At 43.3% G+C, this 11957-nt stretch overlaps 2 protein-coding genes across 21 annotated transcripts in view; both read right to left on the minus strand.

Annotated features, from left to right (window-relative positions):
- The window catches only part of LOC137126287 (CLIP-associating protein 1-B-like), a 37249-nt gene extending 35912 nt beyond the window's left edge, over positions 1-1337 (minus strand). For 8 of the 20 annotated variants that reach the window (XM_067502901.1, XM_067502885.1, XM_067502893.1 and 5 more), the window contains exons 1-2: positions 1127-1336; positions 276-695 (exon numbers count right to left, since the gene is read on the minus strand). In XM_067502901.1, the coding sequence (XP_067359002.1) occupies positions 276-479 (204 nt within the window). In that variant the 5' untranslated portion in view covers positions 480-695; positions 1127-1336. Of the gene's footprint in view, positions 1-275 lie in introns of all 20 variants that reach the window. The other 12 variants (XM_067502900.1, XM_067502903.1, XM_067502902.1 and 9 more) reach the window with 5 other exon arrangements.
- Positions 1338-1903: 566 nt separating this feature from the next.
- LOC137126289 (H(+)/Cl(-) exchange transporter 4) lies at positions 1904-10064 on the minus strand. The gene is made up of 12 exons (XM_067502906.1): positions 9894-10064; positions 8792-8946; positions 8480-8579; positions 8047-8234; positions 7510-7632; positions 7088-7294; positions 6752-6832; positions 5678-6223; positions 5304-5490; positions 4704-5102; positions 4248-4464; positions 1904-4150 (listed from the first exon to the last, which is right to left on the minus strand). Exons 1-12 carry the CDS (start codon positions 9907-9909, stop codon positions 4060-4062), a joined length of 2310 nt encoding a protein of 769 aa, XP_067359007.1. The 5' UTR covers positions 9910-10064; the 3' UTR covers positions 1904-4059.
- Positions 10065-11957: the final 1893 nt, after the last annotated feature.

The following is an 11957-nucleotide window of genomic DNA, read 5'->3' on the forward strand; positions in this document are numbered from 1 at the left end:
TTTTATGGACATGTTCTGGACTGAACCAAGAGGAGACACGCTGCACAAAAAACCAGCTAAAAAACATCTAGTCTCATGTGCTCTCATTGTGTACGAGCAGCTGTAACACAACAGCTGACAGTGCAGGGTCTTCATAGGGGTCTCCACATTTATTTTTAAAATGATGGCGACAGAGGTGGAGTGGTTTTCCGTGTCTGCCAGCCAAATGATTCAACCTTCCAATCCTCCGCTACAGCTTAGCTTCCATTCTCTCATCAACTATCAGCTGTCCTCACCTTGAAGTTGCTGGCGTTGACCCAGGAGCTGGCCACCGTGTCCACCATCCTATCCAGCGCGCTTTGGTCCTGCTCCAGCTCTGGGCACTTCTCCTCATCCAGCATGAGGTCTATGACCTCCTGTCCCACCTGGAGCCTCTTCCCCAGGTCCTTCTGCATCACCTGCTCCAGCAAATAGTCCACGCTCACCAGCTTCCCCTCCATGGCTGGTGCAGCCGCGTCAGACAGGGAGTGAAAGGCTCAGGGAGCCGCGGTTTCTCGTCACGCTTAGCCCACCAAGCCCTTAACCGTTGACAGGACGTGGTGCGCGACGTGGCCCCGTTTCTGCAGCGGTTATTGTCTTTAAGAGGCAGCTAACGGGGGGGAAATGAGCACCATGATATCCTGCGGCGGAGGGCTGCGGTGGACAGTCATGCTTTGCTGTAACGAAATGGAACCGCAAAAAAAAAAGGCGACAATCGATAAGTTAGCACACTTAAAATGAGAATTAACTGTTGTACTACTGCTATAAATGTACCTGGAACTTAGCACACTAACGTGTAGCTCACAAACAGAGGTAGCGCTGCTACTTTAAGCGAAGCTACCGGGCCAATGAGGGACTTAACCGCGTTAATAAAGGTGAGCGTTAAAAATCAAAACAGTTCATGTAGCTGTTAGCTTCTCTCGCTAGCTCGCTGCTAGCCAGCCTTTCTCCAAACCCAGTCAAACTAGTGTTAGCTGGTCAAGCTAAGTGAGCCCGCTAAGTTAACAACGGCCGCGCAGAGGCGCCGCTAGTGTTAAGGCATCTGACCTGTTTGTAGCGGGTTAATTCACGGGCTAATGATCCAGTGACCGGTTGGACATTCACTCACCGGATGGACTGAATCGTTCCCAGAAAAAAAAAAAAGTCCGAAGTGGCGACGCTGCCTCCGGCCACAAACTATCGCAGCCCCGCAATCCTTCACGCGCTCCTGCTACTTTAAGCCGCTTTGGCTTTAAGCCCTCGAGACATTTCAGTGGCGAATATCTACAGCCGATAAATAACAACTCGTTTGTTCAGTAAAGCCGACAAAAAAAAAAAAAAAAAAAAAAAGCGTAAAAATGGCAGAGTGACGCGAAGTTTGTCCCGCGGCAGACGCCGTAGAGTCTGCAGCGATGGATGCCGCAGAACGGCGACACCTGTCGTCGCGAGTGAGTAACGGCACCGCCCCCTGTTTCTTTAGAATTAAAACTAGTTTCACACGCAAACATTTTTAACATTATGAAAAACAAGATGGGCCACATACATGTTTTCGGGTGTTTAAATTGAGCTTTAGCGGGAATTATTTGCTCTACATAATTTTTTTAGTTTATCTTACTTAGTTGTGGAAGCACCATTAAAACACAAATCATAAAATCCTACAGCGTTTTAGGAAAAACCTACGTATATTTGTAACATATTTTTAAACATGTATGTCTTTAGCAGGAGACAAACTGATTATGTCAATGGATTGTTGACTTTAAGTGCACTTTGATGTTTCCCAATCAATTTAAAACAAAAAAAACTACTTTTAAACATAAAAGTAAACTTTGATTAATTACTTTAATGTGATGTAGAAATGCTGTGAGACGATCAATAGAAATCTGCTTTTCTACTTTTCTACGGTGTTTGCTAAATTAAAACACATCAACTTGAAGTGAACTCAGCTGTCTTTATTCACCATTTGAATGTTTTCTCCAGTCATTTGCAAATCCCAAAGAACAAAAAAGTGCAATTATCTTTTTCCAGTACCAGTAATGCTTCTGATAAATACTTGGTAAAAAAAGAAATTGTGTGTTTCAAATAAAAATTAATAAAAAAAACCAAAAACACAATAAATCTTCTGTCTCTCTCTCTCTATATATATATATATAGCAATACATTCTCTTGGCATTAAAAATAAAAAGTTGATCACTTGCCCTAACAGCTTAGTGTGTATTTTCAACAGCTTTTATGCTAAATTCTCTTTAAAGTTTCCAGTTGAATGACGTGAACAGTAGCGAGCTGTGACTGAGGCTTTTCACTACAGCAAATATCACAAAACAGACACTGAACAATGGGATGAAATACTTGACAAGCAGTTGCGAACCAAGAGCTGCTTTTGTCTTTTTTCCTACTTGGTAAACGTCCATCAGCAGCCTTCTCTTTTTAAGGAAGCGACAGTTATAAATGAGAATGAGACAAAGCTCCGCCGACGGACTGGAGTCACATTTTAAGGCTGCTCTCAAACAAGAGTACTGAAAGAGCATCTCCAGATATTACAGTGAAAACACTTAGTGTTTTAAACAGTGACACACAGTGAGTGTTGGTTTGTGTCTTCAGGTCAAAGAAACAGAAACATGTCAAATGGTACCATTAAAACATTAAAATCCACATTGATACAGTATTAGTATAAATATGGCAGAAACACCAAATAAAAAAACAACCTAAACACAAAGTGCAGTAGCCTGAAATCCTCCAATGTTAAATAGTCTCAGGGACAAACAGCTTATACAATAACAACAGGATTGACAGTGTTGGACTTTAATCTGGTCCCTTTTTTTTTTTTTTACATTTTATGCCCCTCAAAAAACCAAAAAACCTCTTTAGACAACTGAGCACTTTTTTTAGTTTTTCCTATCAGGAGAAGTAGAGATTTAGTTCGATGTTTCAAAAATGGAAGAAACAAACGTATCTTTCTAAAGCAAACATCGATCATCTTCAAGTGTACTGTAGTGGATGATGGCAGCACTGTTACAGATCATTATACAATTCACAACCGGATGCTTGACGTTTGTATCTGTGAACTCTGTGTTGAAAGCTTTTATATTCATGTCTGAACCGTTAAGCTGAACTCTGGTCACATTTTGTGCAAACAGCTGTGCAAAGAAAACAGAGGATACAAAAGAGAACAAATGCTGAAATGAAAGTAAATGTATCACTATCAAACTTGGTGGTGTGCATTTCTGAATTATATAACAATAACTTCAGTAACTGTATATTTAGATTTTGAACTACTGGTCCAGTTCATTTGTGATGAACATATTTTCTGACACCTCACTGATGACAAAATGCACTGCCTGAAATCATCAATAGCTGCTGTTCGATAGACAGGAACCAGCAGAAGACGAGCGGCTTGTTTACTTTTAACACTCCTTAAATTAAGGTGGAGGCCAGCAAAGCTGAATTTACAGGCAGAAGATGACAGATTTAAACCGCCTGAGTTATTGAACATGATCATATTAGAACGATATTCTCCATATGTGAATTCACTTCCAGTCATAGCATTTCTCTCAGACTTCCCTTGACATTAAAGGAATTGTTGTAAAATCCTAGTAGAGAATGATTCTTACATTAATTTATACAAATACCTTTGCAGTAACCATGTGAATGTGCTCTGCATCTCCACTAACAGACACTTCACAGCAAGCATATGCTGCCTTCAGTCTCTCTCTGTGTCTTCATTTGATTTGAACAAGCAGCACTAAACTGTGCGGTCAGAGCTGCTGCTGCTGCTGCTGCTGCTGCTGCTGAACGTGAAGAACCGACAGCTGGTGGCAGCTGCAGCAGCTCACCTGAACACTGAACAAGTGCGTCACGCTCAGCGTTGTTGGCAACTTGACTTTTCGTCTCAGTCTGCAAACACGTGATGCTCAGAGGGGTTAAAACAGTAACAGTTCGAAGTAGAAGCCGTGTGGAAACAAATGGAGCAGCGCTGTCGTGGTCAGTAGCTGGGGGGGATTTTTCACAGGTTGCAGCACAGTAGCATCACAGCAGTTTCACCTATTTACAGTGTTGATGGAGGCTCTAATTGAACATGATGGAATCAGGATCCTGGTTCATCATTTGAGCCATGTGTCGCAGGACGTCCTTCTTGGTGATGATGCCCAGGAGACGCCTGAACAAACAAGACAGTAATGTGGGTCACTGTAAGTCTTTCCTGTAAATACCCCCACCAAAAAAGTTAATTCATCTCACTCTCCATCTCCTCTTACCCACTCCTGGTGACCAGACACTGGCGGAGGCCGAGCTTGCGGAAGATGTCCACCACGGTCTCCATGGGCGTGTGGTCGGTGACAGTGAAGGGGCTGAGGTTGAGGATGCGTCGCAGCTTCAGCGGCTGCGGGTTGCTGGCTGGCAGCTGCGGAGCGTCTTCGGTGAAGTAGACCACGGAGCTGCTCACCACGCCATCCTGCTTCTGACGCGCGTTTTCTTTGGACAGACACAGTAAAAACATCTTATGGCTGGAGGCTCACTGTGTTTTTACCAAATAAATTGTCTACTGAGATTTGCTGTTTGAGGCGTCATTGGAAGTGAAATGTTAGGAACTGAAGTGTGCAAAATGCATGTGTCTTATCAAATCAACGGTTCTCGGAGATGTGATGTCGGTTCTTAATACCCAGCGCTGGCCGCCAGATGAAAACAAGACTGAACTTGTTTAAATAACTTACTGATGGCGAGTGTGAGATCCCGGCGCTGAACGAAGCCAATGAGCCGCTCGGACTCTCGGGAAACAACCACCGGGAAGCCGTTATAATCCGTGTCTTTGATCAACGTCTCCACGTCCTCCACTGTGGTGGTGTCCTGGGTAAGGACAGCGAGAGGGGGGTCGTTCCTGCGGGGCCGCATCACGTCGGTGGCCAGTGTGCGGTGGGTGAACTCGTCCCTGACATTCAGGTAGGGGTAGCCGTTGAGCTGGATGTGCGACTCGTAGATGCTCTCTTTCCCAAAGGCGTCTGCCACCCACTTGCTGGTGACGGCGGCGGCCATCAAGGGGACGATATACTCCAACCCGCCAGTGAGCTCGAACATTATGACCACCAGGGACACTGTCATCCTGGTCACCCCACCTTTAGAGGAGGACGCACAACTGCTTCATTACAGGAAAGGTGATGTCATCCTTCTACCTTTTTTATTTAGTTAACTGACAATGAATACGATTCCTTCATTCTTAACAAGACAAAGTATTTTGATGCTAAAGTACAAAAAAATATTGGTACCTTCTTGCAACAATGCCCTCTGATATAACATGAAACTGACTTTTTACTCACCCAGACAGGCGGCGGCTCCCACCATGGCGTAGAGTCCAGGCGTGACGCAGTCTGCGCCGGGCCGGCACCAGTTCTTAAAAATGATCCAGTCGTGGTGGTGGTACGCCATCTGCTCCACAGCAATCCCGACGATTCGCCCGGCAATGGCTCCGACCGCCATGCTGGGAATGAAGAGACCCGACGGGATCTGAAGAGGAAACCGAATAATCAAAATATCAAACCTGAAATTTTGCCCCGTGGCTGGCTGAGACAGTGACATACGAGTATGTGCAACATAATGTGACGCATGTCTGTTTCCTTATGTGGCAAGAAAGAGAAAAACAAGACTTTCCTGACAAACGACTTCTAATTCTCATCATCGTTCTCATACTGACCTTCATGCCAAATGTGAAAATGGTGATGACGATCTTGAAGACAAGTGCTAGAGCAAGCTGCCACAGGGCGCTGTAGACCCCTGGGCCGGCCGGCCGGTCTGGGATGTCGTCCACCGGCCGACTCATGTTGGGGTTATTAATGTAATCACAGAGCTGGGACGACTCCAGCGCACCGCAGTCGTTGAAGAGCTCAGAGATGAGCTCGCTGGTGCTGCGCCGCGTATACGGGTTGGGGTACGCCAGCACGGCCGTGATACCGGTCACAGCGATGACCTCCAGGACGGGGTACTTTCCCAGCTGGGTGGTCTTCCTCCGTCGACACCAGGCGATGTTGGCCCGGATGAAGAGGGTTCCCCAGAGGCCACCGAACACTCCCAGCAAGATGAAGGGAACCAGTTCGGCCATGTACCAGGGGGTATGGTACTCCACATAGAACAGCACCAGGCGGCTGTTGCCAAACGGGTTGATGGACCGCAGCGTAAAGGCAGCAACGAGGGCGGCGAAGAACGAACGCCACAGAGTTTTCAGAGGGAAATAATAACTGACCTGAAGGTGAGACAAAGGATAGGGGATCATCAGGTGGTTTTTAAGTAACGGAAAAATACAACTCATCTTAAAAGTAGGATATGAAGAGAGACATTGTTCGTACCCGTAATTAAAACCAAAAACCTACAATGGTCTATTAAATGACTTGAAACCAACAAAAGAAATAAAACAAAAAACTAAATAAATAGAAATCCGATTTTGCTTTTGATACCACAGAATCATTTAACCCTGAAAACCCTGTAAATCAATTATTTATGATCTTTTCCAACAAATCTGTACAGGTCATTTTAATTTGTTGTATTGTTTAAAATATGATTTAGGTAAAATCAAAAGCAAAGTCAGATTTTTATTTCTTTAATTATTTTTTTATTTTGGATAATTTTTTTTTTTATTATTTATTTATTTTTTTGGAGAAAAGACTGGGTTTCATTATGGAAGGTTGCCAACCATTTGATTTGAATGGTTGTGATCTGCACCACTGTCACCACTGGACGTCACCAAATCTTACACATAGTGCCTCCAACTAACCTCTTCCAGACTGAACAGAACTCCTCCGATGGGTGCTCCAAAGGCCACCGACACGCCAGCAGCTGCTGCAGCTGACAACACCTGCAGGGCACAAAAATGTATCTTATTCTGAAGAATATTATGAGAAAACAGTGGAAATTTTCACCCATATTCCCCGTGTGGCATTAGGTCGTGGGCAGCCAAAGAATCAGCCAATTTGAAACCTGAACATTGTCTCTGAATCAAAAATCTGCCAAAGAAATTAACCTTTGCGGCTGTCGGTCATTGCATGAAACAAGAAGCAAGCGTCTGTACGGAGTAAAGATGCACACAAACACTTGAACTCATTTTTCACACCTCTCGTCGCTTGCCCTCGTTCTTGCTGTACTTGGAGAAGAGGCTGCAGAAAAGGTTTGCGCAGCAGCAGGCCACGTGGACCAGCGGACCCTCCTTCCCCAAGCTGAGACCCGAAGACACAACCAGGACCAGTGTGACCGTCTTGATCAGCAGGGTCCATTTCCCCAGGTAGCCCCTGATGATGAAGCCGCTGAGGATGGTCTTTATCTACACAGAGCCAAAAAGCAGTTAGTGAATGTGGGAAAAATCAAGTACCTACTTAAAAAAAAGCACAGATTAAGGGGGAAGTGCTTTTGGTCATTTTGTCGCACTGGCTGACAATAAGTAAACACAGAGCAGAACCAGTGTTATCTTAGTATTTTGCTTCCAGGCCTTAGTAGTAGACCTGCCTAGACTGATGTGTTCATCAGATTCTATCTTACCTCTGGGATTCCAGAACCGCAGGCGTATGGAGCGAAGACTCGCACCAGTGACACGGCCAGGAAGGAAAACAGAAGAGCCCACAGGATGTACAGGAAATAATTCAACACATACGCTCCCGCTCCCTGAAAGTCACACGGAGTAATACAGGAACAAAAACATTGTCTTACTAAGGTAGGAAGGTAAATTATTCATTTCTGCTCTCATTCATTCATTCATTCACTACAATCTCTAGAAATAAAGGTCTTGCTCTGCTGAGATTTTGTGTGTGTGTATATGTATATGTAGGAATACATGAATGCTTTTACAGGCTATTGATCATAATTAGGCAATCTAACATACAGAACGTCAAAACGAACGTTTGCATTGTAATATATAATAGTACTTTTGGTGCTTTAAGTATATTTTATTGAAAATGCTTTTGTGAATTTATTACAAATACAAAATGCCAACTTAAACACCATGAAAGTCGAAACCAATCCCCTCTGCTGTCTGATATGTTAGTTATACAAGCAAATATCTCTGCAGCCAGGTCTGACCTCAGCGTTGCCGGTCATCAGCTCGGCCCACTTTTGCCACTGCGGACACTTGTCTCGATCGTCGAATGTCGTCTCGTTGGATGTCCAGCAGCACTGCTCGTGGCTGTACCAGAAGGCCGATAGGCACACGCCTTCCTTCAGGTCCGTCATCCAGTCCACAGCCAGGTCGATCACTCCGGCCAGCGTACCTGCAAAAAACAATGTGTGTCAGAAGGAGCTGATTTCAGGGACATGCTCAACCAACTGTCATTTGTTAGAATTGTTGTCCCAAAGCACTGAGTGTGTAGTGGAGGTTGTCGATAAAACCCCTGACAGACAGTGTTCCCACAGCGGGGAGCACTGTCTGTCGTACTGACATACTGACTTTACCAGTATGACAGTATGTTGACGGACATAGCAGGTGTGAGTGAATTGTGCACGTTCCCTAACTGACCTGAGAGGAGTCCGATGAGCAGCATTACCACCCATCCTGACCAAGCGTCCAGCAGGCTCTTGATCAGCTCCCACATTGACTCTTTACTCTTACTGGTGATCTGGGAGAGTCACAACAGAGACAAATACATGTTATTTATTTGCATACTGCACTGAGTATTAGCCACAAGACTTTATCAGCTGATATACAATTATGTACAGACAGAGCACAGAAAGGAAGTGACAAGGTTTGCAGCAACAACACGGTATAATATTTGAAAAACCTGCCAAATAAGAATCACCAATAAATAAATAGTTTTTCTGTATGCGTAACCTTGCGGTGGCGATCCGTGTCTCTGGATTTCTCCCTCAGCCAGTCGATGGTGTGGAAATCTTCATAAGTGCCCACGTCAGGAAACGGCTCATCAAGGAAATCCATCAAGTTCCCAGCTCCATTCATCTCCTCGGTGGGTGTGGCACTGCTGACACCTGTCAAAGGATCGGATCATCAGACTGTGCAGCGGCATGACTTCTGAACTTCAGTATAAGCTGCTTTAATTAGTGCAGTTAAATGATGCCATGAAGGACAAAACCAACATTCAACATATAAACTTTAAGTCCCCTGGACCATTCAATATGTTCCAGGTGATTTAAAGTTTATATTACACATAAAAAAAACAACATGGCTGTTCTCTCAAGGGACAATAAATTAGAAAAACTATGTGTAGTGGGGATGAACTATGTGCCTGCATATTTATGTGAAAAGTATGTATAAATCTACAGTGTATATATATAGACTTTTATTTTCCACAAAGCTAAATTATGGTCAATTTGCTGACTTTTGTGACACCGATAAAGAAAAAATAACAAGATAACAGACAATGTGATGTCTAAAAGCAAAATAATGTACAAAGACCGCAAGTGAAAGAAAAATGCCCGCAGAAAATTCTGCCAACACTGATCGCTGACGCCAAACGCTGGAAGCGTTTTCAAATACTTTATAGGGGCATTGTAGCGACATTAAAGCAGCTGTAACGAATCGTTTAATCGGCCTGGAAGTTGCATCTCTCTTGACTTGTTTTACCCAACGCACAGCTCTCAAACGTGATTCCGACGGCTGCATGAGAGGAATCATTCAAGCTTTAGTGGAGCTGGAGCGCGGACTGACATATTGAGCCATATGGAAGGAAAACTACATAAATTATCTTTCATGTGTTGAACCCTCCCGGTGCAGCTTCAACACAGCTCACTTTTATTTGCAATATTGCTCGTTTCTTTTACGTGGCCGACGTGTTCTTAACACACAAGCACATATTTAATCCCTGTCACATCAACACTGCAGGTGCAGCTTTATTTACGTTAGCGGCTAATGCTAGCTAGCTTAGCGTTAGCATGAGCTGCTCCGGTGAATTTGGGTCCATAAAGTCGTCTTTTACCTTCGCCGGCCTCCATGTCTCAGTCCTCCTGACCACTGCGGTGAATATTTATATCAAAGCGTTAACTCATACAAAAGTGACAACCCGTGACATTTGTCATAATATTTACTGCAAAACAACTAGAACGATGAGAGAGGAGTCAGATTTCCACCCACAATCCCGTGGGATCTGGTCCGCTAGATCTCGCGAGATAATCGCGTGGTTTTCACACAGCCCGCAAGAGCGGGTAAATGACATATTAATTACAATTTCACAAAAATAAACGTATTCTAAGGCTCGTAATTAAAAAAATATACTATTGTATTATTGTTATAATAATTCATCAATATAAAATAATAATTTTTATAATATTATTTGTATGATAAAAAAATAAAAAATTCGGCTCCTGATGCATTAATGCGTAACTGAGTTCTGCTACTGTAGTTGGTGGAGATGGAGTTTGTTTTATCAACAGCAGTTTAACTTGCAAAACCTCATCTCTCAGGAAGCAGAAGAATAAACACTTTGAGGACACTTCAAATATTATTATTGTTGTTGTTGTTATTTCTTTATTATAGAGACAATGAATACACTATTGTCAATTGGGAGCATGGGGCTAATAAACATGAGTTGTTTCTTTCAGGACGTTAATGCTGAGTTTTGATTTAATGGGTTATGACACTCGGTCATTTTCTCCTTTTGTTTGTTTCTATTTTACAACCCCAAATAAATCAAATAAAGTCGGGACAATGTGTAAACCCCCCCCCCAAGAAAAACAGAAAGCAATGATTTCCAAATCTCATCAACCCATATTTTCTTCATAATAGAACCTAAACAACATATCAGATGTTGGAACGGAGACATTTTACCGTTTCTTGGAAAATATTGGCTCATTTTGAATTTGATGGCAGCAACACATGGAAATTAGGCACAAAATGACAAAAAACAGAAACAAAAGATCCAGAAAAAAAAGGAAAACTACCACATCAGACTCAACACGAGCTGCTGCTTCACAGCAGTGAATGACGTCCAGCAGCTGAGACAATGCAGAGACACAACAAATGCTTCATGCAAATACACACAATAAGAGAGATCATGACACATCAGCAGCACCTTTACCAACCGAGCTGAGCTTAGCTGACACACTGGCCCAGTGCAGGTCCTTGTGTATCTGAAGAGCCATGAAAAGCCACAGCATGGGCCAATCACGAAATCCCTGATTTCCAAGAGCCTCCACATCTTGTCCACCTGGTGCAATAGGGAGGCTCCACAGAAAACTGTCGATGCAGGCTGACCTTTTCTAAAAACGTGGCTCTTCAAATTTCTGGTCCACAGGAAACAGTTAGGCAGCTGGCAGTGGAACTATAAATTATAACAATAAAACACGGACTACAATGAGAAAGGTTCTATTTTCAACATCAGCCACAATGAGCAGCTACATAAAACAGAGGAGGCTTGAGGACGTGATGAAGTAAAATGGGTTTATTTAAACAGGAACAGTTCACCACACTTGGTTTGGGTCAAATAATATTTCATTATACTGCATTTTAGAGCAAGCTGTCAATCAGTGTGTTTTATGCACATTAGTTTATTATTTCATCATTTACTAAATAATACTATACTTTACACTTCCTGTATATTCCTCCTCCTCTTTTACTTCTGTAATTACATTGATACTGTTATAAACAGTAAATCAAAGGTTAAAAGATAGAAAAATGATAAATATACAACCTTTGTCAACCTTTGATGGGGTTTGAACTAAATTTAAAATCTTTATGGAAAGAATAAACTGCATAGTGGTTGATAAAGTGTTTCCTCAGTAGCCATGAATAGTAACGAACAGTTTGCTCTCTCTTACAGCCTTAGAGACACTGAGATGCTGTCCCTGACGCAACCCCCCCCCCAGTTTCTGAGGATGGGGATGGGCTTTTGGGGGTCCGGTGTCTTGCCCTAGGGGTGCAAGCCTCTGATCCTATGGTCGGTGCAGCCCCTCTACCAACTGAGCCACTGCCGCCCCTTATTTCACTGATGGCGATGCTTTTTCTTAAATATGCAGCAGAACATTCAGTCCAAAAACTGCAGCAG

Source organism: Channa argus, chromosome 4, assembly GCF_033026475.1.
Source record: "Channa argus isolate prfri chromosome 4, Channa argus male v1.0, whole genome shotgun sequence".
NCBI lineage: Eukaryota > Metazoa > Chordata > Actinopteri > Anabantiformes > Channidae > Channa > Channa argus.

Coding starts and splice junctions, on each gene's coding strand:
- LOC137126289 (XM_067502906.1), bottom strand. Junction 7,295..7,509: donor GCGGTTCTGGAATCCCAGAG/GTAAGATAGAAT, acceptor GGCTCTGTGTAG/ATAAAGACCATCCTCAGCGG. Junction 6,833..7,087: donor ACGAGGGCAAGCGACGAGAG/GTGTGAAAAATG, acceptor TGTGCCCTGCAG/GTGTTGTCAGCTGCAGCAGC.